This window comes from Nomascus leucogenys, chromosome 8 (genome assembly GCF_006542625.1).
Source record: "Nomascus leucogenys isolate Asia chromosome 8, Asia_NLE_v1, whole genome shotgun sequence".
NCBI classification, from domain to species: Eukaryota; Metazoa; Chordata; class Mammalia; order Primates; family Hylobatidae; genus Nomascus; species Nomascus leucogenys.
The window spans coordinates 21651195-21676477 of NC_044388.1; the positions used below are offsets into that span (position 1 = coordinate 21651195).

The window sequence follows — 25283 nt, forward strand, 5'->3', positions numbered from 1 at the left end:
CACTGTAGTATACATACAAATAATTTATATTCCAGATTTGGCTGAATTGATTCCATTTGCCATTAATGGTCATTTAAACAACTCATAATTTCCTCTGAAAGGATTTTTATAAAACATTTACTTCCTTTGCTGAAGGCAATTTGTATCTCCATCAAAGACCAGTAAGCTAGCTGGCCCTTTCTGCAGAGTGCATTACGATGAGCTTCCCACTTTGCTCGCTTAGGTTTAGGAAGCCTGGAGATGCACTCTGCTTGGGTCTGGGCCCAGATGCCAATAGGAGCCATACTGTGAATGGCTTAAGAAGACTAGACTCACTGAACTTGCAAATAAACACTGTATCTGAATTGTGGTTAGTCCTTCCTCATTTGCTGATACAACCTTGTCTGGCTTAATTTGGTGTTTATTCTGGTTTTTGGTAGAAGGAAGAATAACAGAGAAGGAGATAAGAGATCATATTTCAAAAGAGACTTTGTTCTATATTTGTGGCCCACCTCCAATGACAGACTTTTTCTCCAAGCAACTGGAAAACAACCATGTACCCAGAGAACACATTTGCTTTGAGAAGTGGTGGTAGGAGGCAGACAAAGACAGAAAAAATAAAGAGGTGAGATCTACTCAGGAAAGCTCCTGTCCTTTGTGGCATGATTAATTTTTTTTATCTCTACTTGAGTTGTCTTATTTTTTAAGGCTATAAACTTAGTGACCAGCTGGATAATAAAAGCCAGCTGGCAGACTTAAATGATAAACTTTTTGCAAAGACCTCAATGATCAAACTATTTTTTACTATACTGATTTTCTTTTATTAACAACGATTTAATTGTCTCATGATGTACCATGATTGGTCAGTGTAGATTTTTCTTTTGTCTTTAGGCAAAAAAAAGATATATACATATGTCTAATCATAGGAAAATGTGATTTTTGAGTATAAAATGTGGGCTAGCTTTAAATTGACAGCCATCTATATATCTTATGTTTAATGAAATTATAATTTAAATACAATCTTAATAATTTTACTTTGAAAATTCTTTTTATTTAATACCTTTGTTTACTGTACCATGCCCTACAGTCTTATTTGGTCCATCAAAGTGAAGTTTGGACATGGAAAATTGTTAGGAAAACTGCTTTAGGGAGTTAAATATCCAGCATATTTGCTTTCTTGTTAATGAATATCCTAAGTGTGTATCCTGACTAATTGTTAGTTTCTTCTCAAATGAAACCCTTTCTGTGTCTTGGCTGTCTGCCTTAACGCTGTAGGAGGCAGCTTCTTGCTTGGGACAAAGGCATTGGTGATGTGTTCCATGTTGAATCTGCCTTCAGTGCCTGGGCTGGCTGGCTATGGAAATGTGCTTAGCATTGATTAGGGGGTAGAGAGCTGTTTCTAAATCCTGCTTTTCTACTTTTTATTTCACTCATTTGCCAGAGTTGTTCTTGGCACCAGCACCTCCTTAACATATAGTTGTTGAATGAATGAAAGAAAGCAACTAATGTTTTAACTCCTTGCTAAGTCTGAGATTGGGAGGCAATCCCCTAGAGTGGATAGAAAGGATGGTGGAGCCTCATCCCAAAGCTGCTCTGATGAAACTGCTAGAAAGCAGATTGTAGTTCTTTGTTTCGATTTTTAAAAATCCAAAAGAAGTCCTGACTGAGGCCAGGCCATTCCTTTTATGACAAGTAGTCCTGGGCCCAAGGTTGCCTGCATAGAGATCACAGGTGGGTGAAGGGAGCCTGGGAAGAAGGACAGACGAGTGCTGGAGACCTAGGAGCTCCAGTTGAGATTCTGTTCTGGAGCGGATGAGAGAAGACAGGTTACCCTTTCTTATCTTTGTTGTCGCAGGCCTCCCAGGGACTTGTGGGCTTGAACACATATGATTCATGGGACCTGAAGGTGACTCTAGCTTCTGCCCAGTTTTGAGTTTTGTCAAGTTTTAAGCAGAGATCATTTGTCAACTATTTTGATCCCAGATTTGAATTTGGGGAGGAAGGGAGGAGCTATTGACCTGATGGGAATATCATAATCCATTCAAGGAAATGGTCATCAGTACCTCAGAGGTGAAGGGAATATGTGAAGCTCTGGATCACTACAAGGAGCCCTGACTTATCAGTTGGCCCCAAAGTGCCCAGGCTGAGGGCATAGGAGCATGATGAGATGCAAGGATGTGGGATTATCAAGGGGCACTTCTACCAACTGGTGAAGGCAGTCTGCGGGGGAGGACACCTAAAGGTATGGCGAAAGTACCTAACCCAGGCCTCTCTGCATCAGGAGTGGAGGTGCAAAGTGAGCATCTCCAGTGCAGCATGGGATGGGAAGATAGGAAGGTGTCGCCCACTGTCTCTGTTTAGCCAGCACCATGGCTGGCTGTGTGCTTGCTACTGTCAGAGAGCAAGGGTCACCTGTCCTGGAGATTCCAGCTTTGCCTGCCACCCTGTTGCTGACTCAGTATTGGCAGAATTGCTGAGATGGGCCAGGTCATCGCCTTTGGAGTGTTCATCCTTTCAGTGCCATTATTCTGGTGCTAAGTGCTGAAGAGCACTTTCTGGTCTAGCGAGAATGTCCTCTTGCTCTTGCCTGCCAGACCTGTCCAGATCTTTTTGGTACTTAAATTGAGCTAACTCCAGCCAGAGTGGCTTGGAATTCATAGTGCGGTGGCTCAGAGTATAGGCTCGAAAGCCCTTGAGCCAGATTGCCTGGGTTCAAATCTCGCCTATACTACTTACTAGGTAGATGACCTTGAGCAAGTCACTTAACTGCTCTATGCCTCATTTAAAATTACACACTTACAACTACATGTAAAAGGGAGATGATACTGCTGCCTACCTACCTACCTGATAGGGCTGTTACGGGGATTGAAGGTGATCATACATGTAAAGTGCTTAGCAGAACACTGCATGAGTGTGTTGTCATTATTAATTTGCTATTCCTTGTCCTATTCAGAAAGGATTTCAAGAGGCTGGATGCCTTAGATGTGGTCTAACTTGAAACCTTCATGTGGGTGTGCGTCTGTCTTGTTTATCGCTATGCCAGGCACAAAATAGGTATTTCATAAATATTTGTTATATGCTCAGAGTTGATGTGCTGGATTAAAGTGACTTCTTAAGGATCCTCTGGCTCTATGAGTTTGAAAAAATGTTTCTTCTTTTGACATGAGACCCTTTCACAGCCTACTCAAGAGACTAGGTTAGTCTGTTATTTGTATCTTTCTCAGATTTATATTTTTTCAAACATACAACAAAGTAGGGATAGTAAAATGACTTCTCGTGCATCCATCACCCAGCTTCCATGACTAGCAGCATTCTGTTTTTGTCAGCCCTCAGCTTCTTTGTGGGGGTGTTCTTCTTGCTGGTGTGTTTTCAAGCAAAGCCTAGCAATTGTATCGTGTGACTTCTAAATTCTTCAGTATATATTTCTAACAGATACATCACCTCAGCACAACCACAATGTCGTTATCATACCTAACACAAGTGACAATGACTCCTTAATATCCTCTAAGACCCTTCTGTGTTGTTTCCTCATGGCCTCAAAAGTCCAAATATTGCATTAGGTTAATGTCTTTTAAGTTTATTTTAATTAATGGCACACTCCTTACACCCCCTACACATATACATGGACACTTTTTTTCCCCCCATGATTCATTTGTTAAAGAAACTGACTTATTTGTTCTGTAGGCTTTCCCACATTTTGAACCTGGCCTATTGTATCAGGGTGTTGCTTGATCCTCTCTCCTCTGTATTTCATGTAAACTGGTAATTAGATTTAGAACTTGTTTATATTCAGATTCAAGATTTTTTTTTGCAAGCCTATATTATAAAGTGATGTGCTTCCTGCGGCATCACATGAGGCATATAATGTCTGTCCCACTTTTAATGCTAAGATGGATCAGTGGTTTCAGCATTTGTCAGCCTGATTCATCCAACATAGTGGTCTTCATCAAACTTTCACCTAATTGTTTTAGCAGCCATTGATCATTGCCGATAGCTATTTTTTCATTAAGGATTAATTATCCATTTCTGTTATTCTTCCTGCATATATTGTCTGTGATTGTTCCATATAGAACTTTCCCTCATCAGCTTTGATTCCGCTGAAATGAGTCTGTAAAGAAAAGGCAGGATCGATGCTTGATTTCTTTCCTTTTATTTATCAGTTAGCATACTATGAGTTGGTGCCTTAGCAACCTTTAGACGACCAGTGAGATTATTTAAAGTATCATTATGAACTCATGGCTTTTTATACATTTGATTGTTTTCATCCATTACAGTCAATTTTTTGATGTTCAGTTTGTTTTAGGTCGCCCCTGCTGTGTCAGTGGTTCACACTCAATCATGATGGTTGATGAGGTTCAGGGCTCTTAACATGTGCAAAAAGTTCTCTAATAAACAGGTAGGAGGAAAAGGAGATGAGTGTGGTGTTAAGAAGCCTCATGAAGAAAGTGTTTCATAGAGGATGGATTGGCTAGCTGTGTCATGCTGCTAATAGGACAGGAAAGATGAGGTCTGATGAGTGATCATTGAGCGGCCATTGATTTGGCAACTGGTCCAGTTGTTGGTGATCTTGATAAGACGGATGGTGGGGGTGAAAACAGTGAAATAGGTTTAGGAGCAATTGAGAGGAAATCAATTATAATGAATATAGATAATCGTTTTAAAGAAATTTAAAGAGAAGAAAAAAGATGGAATGGTAGCTGGAAAGGGAAGTGGGGTCGAGAACATTTATTGTTCTCATTGGGTTGTTTTATTTTTTAAACTTTTTGTTTTGAAGTAATTTTAGATTTGCAGAAGAGTTGCAAAGACAGGGTTCCTCTATATCCTTCATCCAGCTTCCCCAAATGTTTAACGTAGTTGTGGTATATTTATCAAAACTAGGGAATGAACAGTACAGCTAAGTTGGTACAGTACTATTAACTAAAGCAGTTTTTTTTGTTTTAAGAGGAGTGAAATAACAGCCTGATTGTGTGAAAAACCATGAAAGAGTAATTCAGTGGGACTCAGGGAAGTGACACCTTCTAGAGGATGATGTATTAACTGTCATTTATTGAGCATCTGCTATGTGCAGTCACTGAGCTAGACATTGAAGATAGGAAAGTATAAGACAAAGGTTATCTTAGGAGCAAGTTAAATACTTTGGGAAACTTTTTTTTTTTTTTTTTTAAGTAAGTCTAAGTGATAGAAGGTATCTTCTGGAAATAACTGAGTTACACATTGAGAACATTTCGACAAAATTGAAAGTGGAAATGCTCTGGGGGAAAATATTTTTTTGCACCTATCACTGTTTGAAAGAGAAGCTATAGCAAATGGATGACTGGGTGAGTCACTGGAATGATGGATCTTAGGGGCCCAGGGGTAGCAGAGTGGGAAAGGCTGCACCCATGCTCTGGCTGCACCCATGCTCTGGAGGGTAGGAGTATTGTTATATGGGACTCACAGCACAAACACGCGTACATGCAGTGATTGTCAAATGATCCAAGGGCATGTCTCGTCGCTCCTATTTTTTTTTCCTGTCTGAATGGAAAACAGCAATTTCCTCCATTCCTGGTTATTGCAGACGATCTGATAATTTAACCTGAGAGCCATTATTTCATTTTATTTAATTGTAAAACTCAAAAAAAGTATACTGTTCTCATCTTAAACAGTAAGATGTCTGGTCTTTAATATTACTCTTTCTTAAATTACAATAAGCTAGCAGTGTGGTGATGACATGTAGATATCTCCTAATGTGCCATAAAATCAAGGCATGCATTTTAAAATGTTTTGTGCCCAGAAATCCAAACTTTTATAGTTGTTGAGCAGCCATCTTCATCTGGTCTGTTCTGAATTCTTAAAACCTGCAGGAGCTCATCAGCCTAAGCTGGCCCCTTCCAGCTCACCCCCATGTCCTATTTTGCTATATTTGAGCATAACAAGATTTTGTCTCTTCCTTTTTAAAAATTAATTACCTAATAAATATGACCAAAAATTGTTAAATAATTTTTGATTAATTACCTAATAAATGTGACCACAAATATTAAATAAAATTATACAGATTAAAATGCTGAAGTTCTCTTCTCCCCCGTCCTATTCCCTTGCCTAGAAGGAACCTCTGTATAAAAAACTTGCTGGGTATCCTTTTAGAAATTTTATGGTATATTAATCTTGTATACATATACAACTGTGTGTACCTATACAACTATGTATCTCATTCTTTTAACACACTTCAAATTCTTGGTATATACCATAATATACTTAACCATATCTCCATGATGGACATTTAAATTGTTTGGAGTTTTTGGCTATTACAAGCAATATTGCAGTAAACCTGTTTGTATAATTTTTCTGCACATAATCCTGTGGAATTACTAGAAGTGCCATTTCTGAATAAAAAGTTGACTAGTATTGCCAAGTTACCCTATAAAATGCCTAATCAGTTTATATTCTAACAGGGTATGAAAGTGCCCATTTCTGGCCAACACTAGATACCCTCAGTCTCATGCTTAAGTATTTTTTTCCCCGAATCAGTTAGATGAAAGGTGATTTTTTTTAACAATTTTCTGATTGTTCCATAGCATTTTTTTTTTTCCTAAGGTATTTTAGCCATCCTTATTTCTTGTTTTCAGAATGGTATATTCCTGTTGTATATCCATTTTGATATCTTACTGATTTATAACCCTTTATAAAAATAGAATGAGTGCTAATCCTTCGTTATGTATATTACAAATACATATTTTTTTTCAGTCTGTTACCAGTTCCTGAATTCTGTTTGTTGTAACTTATAACAGTTTTAAAGTTATATATAATCATATATGTTGGTCTTTTCCTTTGGCTTTTATGGATACATTTTCTTCTGATACTTCTATAGAATAAAACTCCAATTAGGCCTGTCTGTCTTAGAGACTATAGGAGCCCAGAGAGAAGAAACAACAAATGAGGCAGATTGGTTGGCTGTGTGGGATGGTGGCAGGAACATGACACCAGGCTTCAAGAGACCTACATCATGCCCATTCTACAACTTGTTTCCTGTGTGACTCATTCCATCTCTCTCTGAAACCTGCTTTCCTTATCTGTCGCTGCAGGTAGGACTATGCAATTTAAAATTCCTTTCAGCTTTACCTTTCTATAATTTCATGATAGAAAAATGGGCTTTAGAGATCAAGGTTGACTATACTGAGAGATGTCTAAGGAGTATCTTAACTGTCTTCAAATATTTTATTGATTCTTGGAATGACTATTGTTTGTTTGTATCTCTGGGGTTGACAGAATAAGAAGACATTGTCTTGGACTGAAGCAAGGGAAAAGTTTGGTTTGATACAGGGGACTTTTGGACTATACTGCTGATTAAATTCTGGAGTCAGGGCTCAAGAGAAATAGTGGAATTACCGTTAGTAAGAAATAAAACTGACATTTGCCCATTGGGGCTTAAGGTGTACTTGACTGAGATAGGGACTGAATTGATAGTTCCCCAGGTTCATAAAAAGGAAGTGTTTTAGACAGTTATTAACTTAGGCATTTTGTGGATCTAGAAACTGGTAAGTTTGCTAGTTGTTCTTTCTTCTAAGGTGATTCTCTTTTTTTCATTGAACAATCAACAAGATAGGAGGTACCCAGGACTGAAGGTTCATGAAATCAGAGGTCCATTATAGGAAGCATTTTAATGTTCACCCTAATAAATGAAATATATTTCTTACTATCTTTAAGCCTTTATATTATTTAGAGGCCACAGAAAAATCCAAATCCAAATCCAAACTGAACTTAATGACTAGTGAGCAACATATTTAAATACACAAGTATAAGTTTTACCACATTAAAGGATGAAAAGCCAGTCAGCAACATGGGATCATGTTTTAAAACTGTCTCTGGATGAATGAATATCTTTACTCTTTCTTCAGGACCCAGTCCTTACAGTTGACAGCCAGGGTGGTTCTCCACCAATTCCTGGCTCAGGGCTTTGCTGGAATTGCCAACATTACCATTAGAAATCATTTGGGGCTGGGCGTGGTGGCTCACGCCTGTAATCTCAGCACTTTGGGAGGCCAAAGTGGGCAAATCACCTGAGGCTGGGAGTTCAAGACCAGCCTGACCAACATGGAGAAACCCCGTCTTTACTAATAATGTAAAAATTAGCCGGGCGTGGTGGCGCATGCCTGTAATCCCAGCTACTCGGGAGACTGAAGCAAGAGAATCGCTTGAACCTGGGAGGTGGAGGTTGTGGTGAGCCGAAATTGTGCCATTGCACTCCAGCCTGGGCAACAAGAGCAAAACTCCGTCTCAAAAAAAAAAAAAAGTCATTTGGGAGAATTCCCAAATTCCCACTCTGCCTGTCAGACCCAAGACAGATAGTTTCCTTTGCACTCCCACATGCATACCATGGCACCTCCCCAAGAGCTGCTGCTTTCTGTTGCCACACAACTCCCTCCCTCCCAAAAAGACATAGTTCTTTGGATCTTTTTTACAAATTATTATATATATTTTTTCAAGACGGAGTCTTGCTCTGTCATGCAGGTTGGAGTGCAGTGGCATGATCTCGGCTCACTGCAACTTTTGCCCCCCGGGTTCAAGTGATTCTCCTGCCTCAGCCTCCCGAGTAGCTGGGATTACAAGCCTGTGCCACCACGCCTAATTTTTGTATTTTTAATAGAGACGGGGTTTCACCATGTTGGCCAGGCTGGTCTTGAACTCTTGACCTGGCCTCTTTGGATCTTAAGAAAGGTATAAATACTTCACTTTTAGTGACTTCGTCTAATGTTGAATGTGTCAAACTCTGAAAACTAATCCATGCAAGAGGTTTTGGAAAAGTTCCAGGCAATATCACTGGAGTATTTATTACTCTGAGGAAATGCCTTTGATAAGGACAGGGTTGGTAGCTTCAATCCCTCCCTCATTCCCCAGTCATTTGCAAAATCCAGTCACTTTTGCTTCTGAATAACTCTCAAATCTGTCCCCTTCTTTGCTAAGATTCAAGCCAGCAGCCCCCACCCGGACTAAAGCACTGGCCTCTGCAGCATCTCTGGGATCCCTGCATTTTCCTCATTCAGCAGCCAGAAAGATGTTTTAAAAAATGCAAATCTGATGTCATTTCCCTGCTTAAAACTGTTGAGTGGCCTCCTATTAACCCTTACAACAAGGACCAGAATCCTTACCATGGTTCACGAGGCCCTTCTGCATTGCTGTCTTCTCAGCACCTAGCACAGTTGTGTAGGAATTTTAAAATGTGTATCTGTTTAACAAATCATTTGATCCCCTGATGCCCACATAAATGCACAGGTCTCTCCCGTAGCCTGGCTTCCTCTGCTGGAGGGACGTGCCACTGTTTTGCAAGGGCTGGGGAAGCAAGCACCAGCCAGGTTCAGAGAGCCATTCGTCTGCAGCCAGGGTTCGTTTTCTTAGTCTAGCCACTGAAACGATTGTTATCAACAGGAACCTGTGGTGAACATCACGTTGCTTCCTTCTCTGGCAACAGCTGCCTCAGAAACCCAGCCAGAGGCTCATTGGGTCTTGTCCTTAGATCTCATGTCCACACACTTCCCTGTTCAAAACTCTAGGAGCCAGGTACAGGAAACCCAGCCTCTCCTGGGAAGCTGCATCAGTTGTTTTGGAGGGTCATAGTGCAGGCAGAGCACTAATCACCAGGGGCCCACCCTGCACTACTCATGCAGTTGGCCTCCAGCACTTCCAGCCGGGCTCTTGGAAACAAGATCTGTGGCAACAACTGGAAGTCAGTGCCGAGCTTCTCCTGGCCACACACACCAGTCATCCTCGCCCTTCCCGTCTTGCACAGTCCTTTCAGGACTTGATCTTCAATCTTAGGCTGCTGTGAGCCCTAGCAGGACAGAGCCCAGACTGTGTGCTCCCTGCAGCACAGTGCCCCTGTGCCAGCTAGGAGCTCAGCTAGAGTGGGTTGCACGAGTCATGAGTTTTGGGTCAACCTATTCCTACTAATAAGCACTGTTTACACCTGAGAGCTATTCCTGAAAGATTTTTGTGGTTTAGAGAGGGCCATGATGAATATGTTTAGAGTACTGATAAAATGTGCTTCATAAGAAATAAATTAGAATGCCTCCTGCTAATGTTTTTGGAAGCTGCTCCCATCAAGCATCAGCAACTCTAGTGAAGCATGGTCAACCTGGAGATCTGAAAAATTCAGACAGGCATTTGACTAATGTTTACCTTTTTGTTATTTATAAACCATTGATAAATAATTTAAGACTTTATAAATATTATTACAGTATTTCTGTTAAGATGGGATATACTACGCTTCAGTAGCCAATAACTCTCAAAATCTCAGTGGTTCACCTTAGCAAAGGTTTATTTAACGCCCATGTCAAGATCCATCTTTTTTTTTTTTTTTTGACAGGGTCTTGTTCTCTTGTCCAGGCTGGAGTGCGGTGGTGTAACCACAGCTCACTGCAGCCTCGACCTCCTGGGCTCAAGCAATTCTCTCACTTTAGCCTCCCAAGTAGCTGGTACGTGTACCACCACACCCAGCTGATTTTTTTTTTTTTGTAGAGGCAAGTTCTTGCCATGTTGCCCAGGCTGGTCTCAAACTTCTGAGCTCAAGCGATCCTTCTGTCTCAGCCTCCCAAAGTGCTGGGACTATAGGCATGAGCCACCACACCCAGCCTCATGGTCCATCTTGAACTGTGCTGAGGGTGTTGGAGATGAAGGGCTGGGAGTCCCTGAAGCTTTTATCAGACCTGCTCGTGTCTCATTGCCAGAACCAGTCTCATGGCCCCAAACTGCAAGAGAAGCTGGGGAGTAGAGGATATACTTCCATGGATATTGGGTGGGCACTAACAGTATCTGCCACATTGATTACCTATTAGCATATGATTAACTGCTACCCATAGAGTGCTTACCGTGGACCAAGCACTTTATTCACATCTTATTAATCCTCACAAAAATCCAAAGAGGTGGCTGCCATTTCACCCCATTTCACACTTGAGGCGATTGATGCTCAGAGCTGTGAAGAAACTGAGGAGGTTACACATGTAGGCTGGGTCTAGTTAGCATCCTCACCAGCTGTCTGATTCCAAAGCCCAGCTGGGCTTTTCCACTACACCAAGCCCAAAACAGTGTTACTATTTCATTAACATAGGTTTCCTCAGGCTTTCCATGTGTCAGTATTTTGACCTTGTGGCTGTATGCACTTCAGAGCAATGCACCTGCCTTTCTTTAAGCAGATTAGATAAGAATTCTTCTTCCTCCCATAGTTGCCCTGCTAGTAGTGCTAAACTTCACCCACTACCCTCTCCTGAGCCTCTGCAGGTGAAGTACTTGAAAGCAGCTTCCCAGTGAAAGAATCTGGATTAGCCACAATATCATAGGAATGCCTCATTTCAGTCATCTGATAACCACCTGATCACAGTGGATTTGCAGGCCTCCCTTGCAAACCCACTGTGACAGCTACAGCCTCACAGACTTAACTGCCAAGTGCACAAGCTTCCTCATGCCAAACATTGTATGTCTTTGTGGCTTTTACTGTTCGTGGGACCTGGTCAGTTCAAATGATGGCTTTTTACCCTATTGGCAATCACAGGAAACTAACATTTCCTTCAGAAATGCCTCCACTTGAAATATACATGCAGGATGTTGAGAATGGATTTTAGGGCCTTGACTATTTACCACTTGTAGAAAGCATTTTATTTCACAAGGAACAAGCTGTGTTTCAACTGACAAGAGATTGGCTGCACCTTAGAGTCCTCTGGGAGCTTTAAAAAATCCTGATGCCCACGCCACTCCCCAGATCATTCATTCACAAGCTCTGCGGGCGGGCCCCGGCATCAGGATTTTGTATAGCTTCCTCAGTGATTTCAAGCTGCTGCTAACTTAACACCCTCCACTGTAGACTGATTTTTTTTGCCAGAATCAGCAGGGTGTAGAGAAGCAAGGGAGAAAAAACAAGACCTTTAGGAACTGTTAGCCTGACACTAGGGCCAAACTCTCTTGAGGAATTCAAATTATTGTCACCTTTTTTTCCCCCATAGCAAATACAGCCAACATAAATGTCAATTAATTAATTGCAAAATGTACCCAAAGCTGAGCAATGTAAGGCCCTCTAGCCTGGAACTGTTTGCTTTTCAACGTTGAGTGTGGTGTTTTTGTCTTGGCCTATTGCTGACTAGCATATATTTTTAAAATCATGATCCTTTAAGATATGTGCCAAGAAATAATGTTTTTATTAAATCAAAATACTGTATAGATATTAATGACTTAGTTGTGGAAAATGTCATTAAAAAATAGTTGTCTTTTCTTTGAACAGGGCCTTCAACCTCTTTAAGCTCTAAGGGTTGGGTGGGGAGTTTGTCAAGAAGAAAAAGCTATATGATGTGGCTGTACAAAGGTTTTACATTTTGCTCTATAAAAATATATTACAAATGTTTGTGTTTTTTTTGTTTGTTTTTTTCTGAGATGGAGTCTTGCTCTGTGCCCAGACTGGAGTGCAGTGGTGTAGTCTCGGCTCACTGCAACCTCTGCCTCCCAGGTTCAAGCAATTCTCCTGCCTCAGCCTCCCGAGTAGCTGAGATTAGAGGCGCCCGCCACCACACCCAGCTAATTTTTGTATTTTTAGTAGAGACGGGGTTTCACCATGTTGGCCAGGCTGGTCTCGAACTCCTGACCTCAGGTGATCGGCCCACCTCAGCCTCCCAAAGTGCTGGGATTACAGGCATGAGCCACCACGCCTGGCCTACAAATGTTTTATTTTAATAAACTTGCAAAGGGAAAAGACTTGCCTCATTTAGTTACTTAAAAGCTTGGAAACGGCCGGGCACAGTGGCTCATGCCGTAATCCCAGCACTTTGGGAGGCCGAGGCAGGAGGATCACGAGGTCAGGAGATCGAGACCATCCTGGCTAACACAGTGAAACCCCATCTCTACTAAAAATACAAAAAATTAGCCGGGCGAGGTGGCGGGCGCCTGTAGTCCCAGCTACTCGGGAGGCTGAGGCAGGAGAATGGCGTGAACCCCAGGGGGCGGAGCCTGCAGTGAGCCGAGATTGCGCCACTGCACTCCAGCCTGGGCAACAGCAAGACTCTGTCTCCAAAAAAAAAAAAAAAAAAAAAAAAGCTTGGAAACAATGTTTGTTAGACATTGATGTAAGGTTTTTTGCTTATTTTAAAAAGGTATTTGTCTCCACCATCCCAGAAATGGGAGGTGGCTGTACCCCTTACTTACCTGGTGGCATCTGAGTTCCACTTGCCATCTCTTTCTACAAATGACGAGAAGGCACAGCACGCCTAGCTTGCTCTGCAGCTTTCAGTGGGAACTTTGTCTTCCTCTACCACGTCATCATGCTGCCAGGAGTTAGAAACTTACAAAGAGTGAGTGGGGGGTGTGGGCTGGAGTCCTTTGGACATGAGGCCAGGACTGTTCCTAGTGACACGATAAACACTCACTCCTCACGGTGCACTAACTCATAGATGATTTATTGCCGTAAGTAACTAAACAAGAGAAGAGACAGGCTGTGGGTTTGGTCAAGACAATCAGCATTCCCTCTCCAAGGTTCGCCAGTTGCATCTACGTAAAGCCTTAATACTTTCTGGACGATATAAACACATGATAGACACAGCATACATGGGTAACAACTTGACCAATGTTACACTGATTAAAATAGCACATTAACAAGGGCGCTAGCCAGTCCCGATGCCCTGAAATGACAGAAGTAATGTGTGTTTGTATGATGTGCTGAATACAAAACCTTTAAAAACAACTTTTTGGCATTAATACTAACACAGAATACTTCCTTGAACATTCTGCAAGAGTAGGTGCAGACACAGAATTACTTCTTCATTTCCAGATTACCAGTGTCTATAGGACTATTTTGAGAAAAGCTGGGAGGCGGAGCACCTCCCCTCCCCGATGTCATTTTCTTTGTCAAAGCAGAAGAGTCGAAGGGGTTTAGGTGGAGGAGGGCAGCTGACAGGGCTCCTGGAGTTGTTAAGTCACCAAGTAGCTGCAGGGGATGGACACTGCCCCACACGATGTGGGATGAACAGCAGCCTTGGTTTGTAGCCCAGGGTGTCCACGGATTTGACCCGAATGCTCCCTGGAGGCCCTGTGGCGAGGACAGGCACTGGAGAGTCCAGACCCTCTGGCTGGAGGAGTGGTGGAGCCAGGACTGGGCCTTCAGCCATGAGGGCTAGAAGAAATAACCTGACCTCTTGTATTCTAACACTGGGTCATTAATGACACCTTTCCAGTGGATGTGCAAAAACCAACACTGTCAGGAACCTGGCCCTGGGAGGGCTCAGGTGAGCTCACAAGGAGAGGTCAAGCCAAGCCGAAGGGTAGGTAACACACAACACCAGGGAAACCAGCCCCCAAACCAGCTGTTGGTAAGATGCCTTGGGTTTGGCACCTTACCTAGTTTTAGCACAAATTGCCCGAGACTCAGTTTTCTTCAACCGTACCAAGCTCTCTGACTTCCTCAGAATCCCCGTCCCTGGCATCCTCTCCAGGATTGGAGTGCCCAGTGCAAATCCCCCCCAGGGCCCTGCTGTGGCTGGCAGGACCATTCTGCACAGCCTCACCCTCCACACCCACCCCACACAGCCGGCCACCAGGGGACAGCTGTTCTCCCTTGTCCTCTTGGACAGGGCCCTTCATCTCCTCAGAGACTCCACCCTCCTGCTGCTGTCCCGAAACACAGTTTCCCATGTCTCCAGCTTTGGAAGACTGGTCTTCTAAATTCTTCTCATTTTCTTCTGCTTGTTGTTTGTCTCTGGCACTGAGTTTACCTTTCGATTTCCTCATCTGCCTGTTGTGCATTTCTTCTCTGGAGAATCGCCACTGAAACTAGAAATCAGAGAGGATGGGGATAAATAACAAGCCTCCGGGAACGCAGAGCTTCACCCAAAGCCTTGTTTGCATTCATACGCACACCATGTCTGAGTGAGACAAACAATTCCCAGCATCCTCCAGCCAGGCAGTACAGGCACCAAACTTGAATTGCACACAATCACATCACACCCACTCCAAGGGCCTGCACCACGCCTTCCAGGATGTATATTTTAGATGTAGATTTCAGGTTCTGTGGGGGCAGAGCAGTATTTCTTTTGACTGGCTCCATACCAAAGGCCCATATAGGAAAGGGCTCCTGAAGTCCTATCATTTGGAGGGCCAGGATGGAGAGGAGATGTGAGGCCTGCCCCCAGTAAGAGCCAGAGCTGCAGCTACTCATTTCCATTCTGAGCAGGCTGAGGATTATCAGGCACGGGGCTGGCATTCTCTCACTCGGTCACCTGAGTAAGGCAGGACCCAGAACACGGGGCAGACACTGTGCTGTACCACTCAGATCCCCCTACAGGACTGGCAGGCCCGCTCCCCAGCTAGGCCGATAGCCCTTTGCTGACCACCACCTCACAGAAGGTCACACCAGGGCAACCTACAACCAATGACTGCCCCAGGTAGGATACAACAACCCATTTCCTGATCCCAATTTGGGATAATGCAAACGCCATCCCAGCTCCAAGCCAACCTGGGGGATTGTGACTGCATCACAGCCCAAATTCTCCCTCTGCCCGCTCCTGTACTGACAAGTGTTCCTAAGGTAACTCCCTCTAAAAACTTCCAAATCTCAGAGGCCGCTTCCCAGGGAGCCCAACCTGCAACCAAGCATTTCCCCGGTGTGACAGGGAAGTCAGAGGCTCAGAGTCCCAAGGTCACGCGGCCAGTAATAGAGTTGGGCAACAACCAGGGTCTCATCAAATCTCTGGAGCAAGACCACCCAAGAGAGAGCCCCAGCTCCGCCACTGACAGGCCAAGTTTCTCAATCTGAATTTCTCATCTCGGTGGCCCAGAGTGCACATGAGGTTTTAGTTTTCAGTTCCCACCATGGCCACTTCCTTGTGCTTCAGCTGCATCTCATTGGTTTCACCAAATATGCACTTAAATCTTAGACATTATATAATTGAAAGAAAAAGGGAGCTCTCAGTTCCTATGATTTCTTGCTGGGCTAGAGAGAGGAGCCCAGGAATGCAGTTGCACCATCAGTGGGAAATGATTTCTTAAGGCTTTAGCATGTTGTAAATCATTCTGAGCGCTTTGCTAGGAAAAACCAAAAATGTGCTATGTAAATGTTTAAAAATCTGCCATTTTTGTAGTTTTCCACTGTAGAGATCTATTTCCTCAGATAAAACATTTGCCTAAACACAGAATTCTGAGATTTAATACATTATAGGATTCTTGGATTTAGCACCTTTTAGATAAGAATGGTAATGGAATGTTCCATTAAAGTAGAGAAACGAGTGAAATACATGTTGAGGTTAGGATTTAACATTTATCTGGTCCTTTCTCACCCTGTATCCCCCAAAATCCCCAAATGAGTTCACTTACAATGTTGGATGGGTTTCTCCTTTGACCTCTTTTGAAATGTCTCATACTATGGCTGACAGACTTCCCCTAGGAGATGGGTGGAGCTTCTTCCACCCAAACTGTGAGGATCCCAATAATGGAATCACTCTGTAGGCTAAGTGGTGTCTCAGACCCACCTCCTACTTCAGCTGAGCCTGCCAGGCAGGCATCTCGAGGCTCCAAACCCACCAGAGGAGGCCACTGATTTTAGCCCTCAGCATGACTGTGGCTGCCTCCACTAAGCCTCCATAGTTTCCAGGCACCGTGTTATGGTTCGTAACTGCTGCCCTGTGTTAGGCAGCCGCCGTTGCATTTTAATTCCAGCCCAAATGTAAGAGTCTCTCCTTTTTTTAAATGGATGTTCCAAAACAGTCAGAGCCTCTTCACATTTTATATCATTTTACGTGTTTTTAGAAAAGGACCAGTGAAGCCTACCTGTGTAATATAGTACGCCGAGAGGCAGTCGGCTCTCAGGGAAGTCAGAGGAAGTTTTACTGTTGCCAAAAAAGTGGTGATTGTTTTGGCTAAGAGGCCTTAAGTGCTAAAATGTCAAAGCATTATAGTGTGGGTTCAAATCCTAGTGCTGACACTCGTTAGCTGTCAGTCTTTAGGCAGGTTATGAATCTGAGTTTCAAGTTACTCATCTCTAAAATGGTTGTCTCTACCTCCAGGGCTGTGGTGCACACCTCCAGGGCCCCATTCATATTGTATTTGATGTGAATAGCGCCCTCTGCTGTTGTGCAGTGTACAACTGAGGACAATTCCACCAAATGCTAGACCTTCCATCTAATATGAGCCCAGTTGCCCTCTCAGGGGCTGCTCTTGCTAAATAACAGCTTCCATAGTTTCCTCTGGATGCCTGGCCATATCCAGTTTCCTGTAGAAGATCACATCTTGTTGATCTGCTGATATAATACAAAACGAGAACACAAATGGTAGAAAACAACAAAAACTGTTTCAGATCCCAACAATTCAAAAAGGAGACGTCTCAGAAAGCAAGAGGAGGCCTGGACTGTGCCAGATTTCAGTTGAGCCTCTGAGTTGAGCTCTGACATCCACACCACTGAAAGGCAGGCAAGTCCAGCCTGGGGAATGGACTCCATGTTTTGAGTAGGACCGGGGGAGTCTCTGAGCTTAACCAGCAAGCCGCAGATAAAACAGGCTGCGCTGAGTTGGGGGCCTTCCCAAGCCAGAGCATCTGTGGCAGTTGGATGTGTCACGAAATCCAATTAGCCGCCCCATTCAGCAATAACTGAAAGAAAAAAAGAAATCCTTCACTTTACAGCAGTGTGTGTCCACAGTTCCATGTCAGCAGGAGCCAGTGGATTTAATTTGCACATTTTAAAAACTGCCCATGATGTGTCCACTTCAAGTAGTTTAGCTGGAAGGAAGTCTTCCCCTGAATTGTAGAAATCACTTACTCCCTTTGAAGGAGTTTAATATTTGCCTTGAAAGTCACACGCACGTACACAGAGGTTTCTTTCCAATGCTGAAAAGTCTTGATTAGAAAATTCTATCCATGTTGCTGATTAAAAGAGGACTAAATATGCCACATCCTCAGTGTGCCAGTCTTGCAGTTTCTTTTTTTAAGTTTTAATGCTAGACATACTATGTATGTCCTCGCTAAGAAGTTGATTACTCATTCATTGATTCAACAAGTATCTGTTGAATACCAACTAAAATCTGGGTACTGGGTACACAACACAGGAAAAAGGTCTTTGCTCTTGTGGAGACTATGTCTGACTGCCTGGAAAGGATAAAATAATGATCACAAATAACTAAAAGCCCAGAGGAGAGCTCTGAAGGAGAAGAACGTGGTTCTTTTCCAGTGTAGTACAAAGGAGTCTGGTTTGGTATAAAAGGAGACAGCACTGTCCTGAGAAAAGGATGCTCGAGTAGAGCTAGAAAGGAGGAGAATGTCCTTGGCAGAGGGGACACAGAAGAACTGGAGGCCACAGAGAATGGGAGGCTGGCAGAGGAGGTAAGAAGGACCAGATCCCTTGGGGCCTTGAGGGCCACAGTACTGATTTCCATCTTTGTCTTCAGAGTCATACAAAACTAGAACTCCTTTGAGCAGTGGGATGACAGGATTCAAGTTGCCTTTTTAACAGATCACTTGGGCTCTGAATAGAGAACCTATTTGAAGGGGATCTCTATTATTAGGAGATTGGAGTAGCTGAGGCAAGTGATGGTAGAGAGAAGTGGAGGGATTCCAGAGCCTCCGGGACCTAACACAGATGGGTCTTAAGGATAGATTGAATATAGGGGAAGGAGACGGGAGGGTCAGCAGGGACAGCCCCTAAGGTGTGATGCCATTCCTCTAGATAGGGTGGCGGTTGGCCAGGTGGGTGAGGTATGGGGAGGGGGAGAGTCATAGGTTTGCTCGAGCCACAGGATGGATGGAGCTGGAGTCTTGGGGTGCAGGTGAGGGCTGAAAATGCAGGCGGAATGGTCACTGGCACAGAGGTGGTGAAGGAGATTTTCTAAGGAAGAGGCAAGAGTGAAGGGAGAAATGGGGCTGGGTCTGAACCCTGAGGAACTTAGTGGGAAACCAGGAGAATGAGGTGGGAAAGAACCAAGAGAAAAGCTGCTTCAGGGAGTGGGGGTGGTCCCAACGTCCGGGCCGCAAGAGCTCAGGCATGATGAGGACTAGATGGAGTGACCCTCGGTCACCAGGGGACACAGGCCTGTGGGAGCAGGACACTGACCCTTGTCAGCTGAGGAGTGAGGAGGGGACACCCAGTGCCGAAGATTCTTCCAAGGAGTCTGGCTGTGAAGCCCCCTCTCTGGAGGACTCCCGTCTGTGAGGTGACCCAGGGGGTCTTGTGTAGAACAAGTGCTCCACACCAGTCACCTACAGTCTTGGAATGAGGCAGGAAATAATTAGGTACATGGAAAGAGAAAGCAGTCCACTCAGATGAGTACAGCTGCTTGGGATTAGAAGTTTTTACTGACTGAAAAAACAGTGGGTCCCATCCTGTCTGAATTTTCCCTGAGGAAAGTCAGTTCTACCTTATTACAACAGCTTTTACAAATCTACCTCTAAAATCTCCCTGCCGACTCAAGTTTCCACTGACTTGTCCCCCTGCATGCGATGCCATGACCTTCACACCCACATCCAACCACATGTCTCTCCTTTGGAATCTGTGTGCCCCACCACCAGGAACCTGTTAGGCAAAGGTGGCACCATCTCCCTCTGTAAGGCTGCAGCGGGTGTCTGTCAGCATCTGATGGGCCCTGTGCGTGCTGCGTGTTGAATGTCGCACTTGCTGAATGCATGCAGTTCCCGTGAGCCTGTGGCTGAGCTGAAACTGACAGTGCTCTGCAGCCGATCCATCTTCCAGCTGGTGGCTGCCTGCTCCTGGTGGTTGATGGTGGGCTGGCAGTTGCCTTCTGGTCCATTGTGCCGTCACCTGTCACATTACACCTTCAGAGCCTGGAGAAAGACCTTCCTCCACACTCCAGCCCATCTGGCTTCAAGTCACCATTGCTTTGGCACTCCTTCCACAAGTGGGCTCCCCCTGGAGTTGTTGGCTGGTGAGGGGCTGCTCCAATCTGTTCATTTACTTGATGCTCCTTCCCAGGGCTCTGTGTCCAAAGAACATGAGGAACCAAGCGTGAGGAATGCAGGTGTGATGCCAAGAGTGAGGAGCCGAGCAGGTCAGGCAGGCCCTGCCGAGAATGTGGCCTCAGCCATCAAAGGTGCAGTGAGCTGAATCCAGGTGATGCCTGACTCAGGCTTTGGTGGGTCCATTCGACTCACTGGCCTCTTCCCCAGCAACTGGTGAAAATGTCCTCAGGAAAAGCACCACAGGCTGCTCAGGGCGGGGTGGGAAGCATCAGAATCATCTGGCACAAGGGTTGCCGACACTTGCACCTCGTACAACCCTTGTGCTCAATCTTCAGGAATCACAGAGAAGACTCTGAGAAGGTCAGTCTCTGTGCAACTGTTTCTAGGGTAGTTCAGAGTCCAGAGAGGGGGAAAGGGCCCTGGGGATCTCTGAGGACAGCCTGGCCTGAGGACTTGGCTGCCACAGGCTACGGCTAGCATCACCAGCTGTCACACAGAGGCCTTTGAGATTTTGGTGGGGTCTCTGTTCAGATCCCCACACTTTTAATGTCCTAAGGAATCTTAACAGAGCAGGCCAGAGCTCCAACTAGCTGATAATGAGATTAAGACACAAAGAAGCTGGCCATGCGCTCGAGCCATCCCCACCCCATGGTTAGGCTGCAGCTGACTTCGTGCCCTTCTTTTCATCCTAGTGGGAATATCTGACAGGCTGGAGCCTCCAGAAGAGCCTCTCTCCTCCATCCTTCTGGCCTGCCCACCAGGACAATGGCAGACAAGGCCCTCCATTCCCCTCAGCTATCCTGTTTTAGCAGCCTGAGATGTGATTCGGGTTGCCAGGGGTTCAGGTGTTCCTTGGGCTCTGAGCCCTTGGAAGCTGGAGCAGGCTGCTTCCTCAAATACTGCAGAAAATCCACTGAAGATGAAGCCCTGCTGAGGAAAACCTAGGAAGGCCATCAAAGTCTCTTACCTTCGATTCCTTCTTCTTGATTTTCTGAGGTAGACACGGTCTCTGAAGAAAGACAATCTGCTTGGTGGATACACTCCCCTCACTGTAACACACGGAGCTGAGAATGAGCCACTTTATGCCTTAGAGGAACCCAAAACCCGACGCAGATGTTGCCATCCCTAATTTCATCAAAGCAGACCACCCACAGGATTATGATAGGTTAGAAGAGGCGCCTGCTCTACTCTCCCGCTCCCAGGCCATCCAACCGTGCTTCCAAGGGGCTACCTCAGATGCCCAACAAAAGCTTTTTGGGTATCCCTACAAAGTCAGCTTCCTAGCTGGACATGCCCATTCCCTTAATGGGAAGTAACAGCATCTTGGCCAAATGAGGACACACTGGCTGCTTCAGTGGATCTCAAAGGGGCAGGGGCCTCTTCCAAATCTGTCTCTGGTAATGATGGGCAGGTAGATAAGGACCTGTGTGATGAGCTCAGCCCTCCAGCTGCTACAGGACAGTGGACAGAGGTCATGGCTGCACCCAGGGTCTCAGCCGTGCATGGCTCCTGCAGGCACACCAAAGACTGTGCAGCACCAGGCAGGCCCTGCAAGGCAGTGCCTGTTAACCAGCTCTGGCTCACATGAACCAAACAGGCGAGGGAGGGGCGACTTGTATCCTGTAATACAGTGAATACTCTCTTCCCAGGAAGGCAGGACCTGGAGCTCCCTTTAAAGATGATAGAAGTATTGTAAAGAAGATCACCGTTTTTTTTTTCCCCTGCTTCCACCCGTTTGATGATTTTGTATTTTATTTTTAATTTACAAATAATAATTGTATATTTATGGGGTAGAGTGTGCTGTTTTGATATATGTTTACAATGTGGACTGATTAAATCAGGCTACTTAACAAATCCTTCACCTCACATACTTAGCATTTTTTGTGGTGAAAACATTTAAAAGCTACTCTTTTAGGAATTGTAAAATATACAAGGCATTGTTGTTTATAATAGTCACCATTCTGTGCAATAGATGACCAAGGCTTATTCCTCCTAACTGGAACTTTGTACCCTTTGATCAACATCTCTCCTTTGCCCCATCCGCCCCACTCCCCGGCCTCTGGTAAACACCATTCTACTCTCCACTTCTATGACTCAACTTTTTTAGATTCCACGTATGAGAGAGATACAAGGTGTGTCATTCTGTGCCTGGCTTATTTCACTTAGCATAATGTCTTCCAGGCTCATCCTTGTCATAAATAACAGAATGTCCCCAATCCCCCCTTTTAAGGCTGCATAGTATTCCATTGTGTGTGTGTGTGTGTGTGTGTGTGTGTGTGTGTGTATATAAAATATATATTATATATGTATATATATATAATATATGTATATATATAATATATATAATATATATTATATATGTATATATAAAATATATATAAAATATATATTATATATGTATATATAAAATATTATATATGTATATATATAATATATATATAAATATATTTTATATATAATATATATTATATATGTATATATATAATATATATATGCATATATATAATATATATATATCGCATTTTCTTTATCCATCCATCTGATGAGGGACACCTAAGTTGTTTCCATTTCTTAGCTGTTGTGAATAATGCTGCAAGGATCATGGAAATGCAGATACCTCTTCTGCATACTGATTTCAGTTCCTTTGGATATATACCTAGAAGTGGGTTTACTGTATCATGTGCTAAGTCTATCTTTAGTTTTTGGAGAAGCCTCTGTACTATTTTCCATAATGGCTACATTAATTTACAATCCCACCAAGAGTGTACAAGGGTTCTCTTTTCTCTATACCCTTGTCTTTTGGATAATAGCCATCCCAATCAGTGTGAGGCTATATCTCATTGTGGTTTTAATTTGCATTTCTTAAATCTCTGTTTTGTAAATATCTTTACATGTTACTGCGTTGAGCTACAAAGTCTGTAAGAAAAAGGAGGGAGAGAACTAATATTTGCTCTGCACCTATTTTGTGTAGCGGCTAGGCTGGGTGATTTCACACATAATGGCTCATTTAAGCTTCACCTCAATGCTCCACGGAATCCAACTACCACTTTTATAGAAGGAAACAAAAGCTCAGCTCAAGAACAGGCTGGAGATCACACAGTGAGGATTCAAACACAGATCTGCCCAGTTCTACACACTCTCCATTCCACCATAAGTGGTCATTTAAGGAACAGGGAGGTGGAGGATTAGGAAGAATTATTTAGCAGGTGTGAAGGTCTGAGACAGAGAGACCTGTCTGTAGCCCCTGGGCTTAGATGGCTCAGAACCAGCTGGGCCTTCACATCCAAATACATTCTCATTATGAGTCTTGTCCTCTGGAAATTGACCAGGAAACTGACTCAGAGAAGCTATGTCACTTGACCAACATGACACAGTTGGTAAGTGGCAGACTGAAGACTTGGGTTCAAGTCTTCAGGCCCCAAATCCAGGGTTCTTTCTACAACACTGCATTGCCCTATGCCTGTCGAAGTCTTGGCTGAGAAAGAACATAGTGGTTTCCAGCCCCAGCCAAGGGGCTCAAAAGTGGCCACAGACTGGCTCCCCCTGGTGCACTGACCCACTGTGACCTAATGTGGAATCTGAAGATCCTGGTGAGCCAGAGTAGGGACTAGGAAAGACATCAGTTGTCACCATGATTCTGCACTCTCAATCACCCTGGTTGCCAGCCTTGCCCCATGCTGTCCATCACTCTGCAGTGATGAATATGCAGTAGGGTTTGGGGAAGGCGGAGCTCTGGGGGCCACAGCGGGAGCATCCCTGCTGGTCAGCAGAAAGACAGCCTGCTCCAGGAAAAGTGCCTGATTCTGCGGACTGAGGTTCTAGGCCCAGTTTCTGCCGCTTACTGGCTGGGTGGCCTTAAGTATGTGACCAAGCCTTCCCTAGCCTCAGTTTCCTCATCTGCAAAATGGGAATCATATCCATGCTTACAACCCCACAGGGCAAGACTAATTTGGATAGTAAGCCCAACGTATAGATGGAGGGCCTTTTATGGTTGGTGTGACTGGGCTCAAGGGAGCGTAAGCAGAGCTGAGAGTGGACAAATGAGCATGAACCTGAAATTATAAGGAATGCTGCACCAAGGCCTGAAAGGCAGGCCTTTACAGTCCCTTTGTGGAGCTGGTGACCAGTGCTTGATCTTGGGCAAGTCCCTCAACCTCCCTGGCCACACTTTCCCCAGCTGCAAAATGGGTTTAATAATAATACAATTCTACCTCATAGGATTTTTCTTTTCTTTTCGAGGACTGAGATTTTTATATATAAAGTGCCTACCTAGCACAAGGCACATAGTAGCTGCTGAATTTCTTTTGCACTGGAGGCTCTGAACCCTCTCAGTCTGAGCGGTTCATCTTTGACATGCTGGGCAGTAATGATTCGCAGGGCCCCCCATGTGGGAAGAGGGGTGCAGGGGAGTTCTCTGGGTGACGGTGGTTAAGAATATGAAATTCTGGCTCTGCTGCTTCCCAGTGGGAGAGTTTACATAACTACCAGCCTCTTGCACAGGATTAAATAATTTACAGACATGAGGTGCTCATTAGGAACAGTGACTAGCACACGGTAAGTGTTCAATAGAATCCTAATGATTACTGTTATTGTTACCTGGTAGTCTTGACGACGGGAGTTGGTAGCACACACGTGAGCTGCCAGCCATAGGCCGCCAGCGAGTTCAGCAGGGGCACGTAGTCTGTCTGCACTTCGACACCCTGGGGGAACAAGGCCAGTATTAGGGCTGTTGCTGCCACAAGCCAACTCCCAAGCAATGAGAGGGGACTATTCAATCTGCCAATCCAGCAAAACAGAAAAGAAGTGGCGGTGCCCGGCCGCTCAGAGGCTCCTGCTCCGATGCTTGCTGAAGACTAAAAGTTTGGAGCCAAACTGCCAACACGGGATTTCTTTCTGGGCCCCATTTCAGTCTGTGATGTCAGCAAGGAATTAGAGCCAAAAGATTAATCCATTAATTTTGTTTGATTCTTGTCTGGACAAATAGTCTCCTGTGAGTTTCATTGACGAAGCGTAATTGTCTCGCCTCTGAGCGGTATCCAGGGCATATAACTACACGTGCTGCTCTGGATGAGTTCAGAGTGTGTTGTGGGGAGTTAACTTACATTTGACAAATGATTAAGTCGTTTGTGTCCAGCCACAATAGCAACACACACATGCACATCCACATGTGTGTGCACACGCAGAAGCTGCTTTGCCTATGTTATGTGCCCTGCCTTGCAGGGATAAATGAATGCTGCCATATTTTATTTCAGATTAGGATCTGGGGGAACTAACATTTGTCTTTCAATTAAAAAACTCAGCCCCGGCCTGGTGCTGTGGCACACATCTGTAATCCCAGCACTTTGGGAGGCTGAGGCAGGCAGATCACGAGGTCAGGAGATCAAGACCATCCTGGCTA

General features: G+C 44.4%; 2 protein-coding genes across 12 annotated transcripts in view; one reads left to right on the plus strand and one right to left on the minus strand.

Moving 5' to 3' along the window:
- Positions 1 to 25283, plus strand: part of OXNAD1 (oxidoreductase NAD binding domain containing 1) — an 87609-nt gene that overhangs the window by 37771 nt on the left and 24555 nt on the right. For 3 of the 9 annotated variants that reach the window (XM_030816867.1, XM_030816870.1, XM_003265363.3), the window contains one exon: positions 420 to 6706. In XM_030816867.1, coding sequence (XP_030672727.1) covers positions 420 to 574 — 155 coding nt within the window. In that variant the 3' untranslated portion in view covers positions 575 to 6706. Of the gene's footprint in view, positions 1 to 419; positions 6707 to 6858; positions 7996 to 19898; positions 21968 to 25283 lie in introns of those variants that run through there. The other 6 variants (XR_004031292.1, XR_004031294.1, XR_004031291.1 and 3 more) reach the window with 5 other exon arrangements.
- Positions 13362 to 25283, minus strand: part of RFTN1 (raftlin, lipid raft linker 1) — a 203177-nt gene continuing 191255 nt past the window's right edge. For 2 of the 3 annotated variants that reach the window (XM_030816864.1, XM_030816865.1), the window contains exons 8-10: positions 24482 to 24585; positions 20853 to 20934; positions 13362 to 14757 (exon numbers count right to left, since the gene is read on the minus strand). In XM_030816864.1, coding sequence (XP_030672724.1) covers positions 14353 to 14757; positions 20853 to 20934; positions 24482 to 24585 — 591 coding nt within the window. In that variant the 3' untranslated portion in view covers positions 13362 to 14352. Of the gene's footprint in view, positions 19903 to 20852; positions 20935 to 24481; positions 24586 to 25283 lie in introns of all 3 variants that reach the window. The other variant, XM_030816866.1, reaches the window with a different exon arrangement.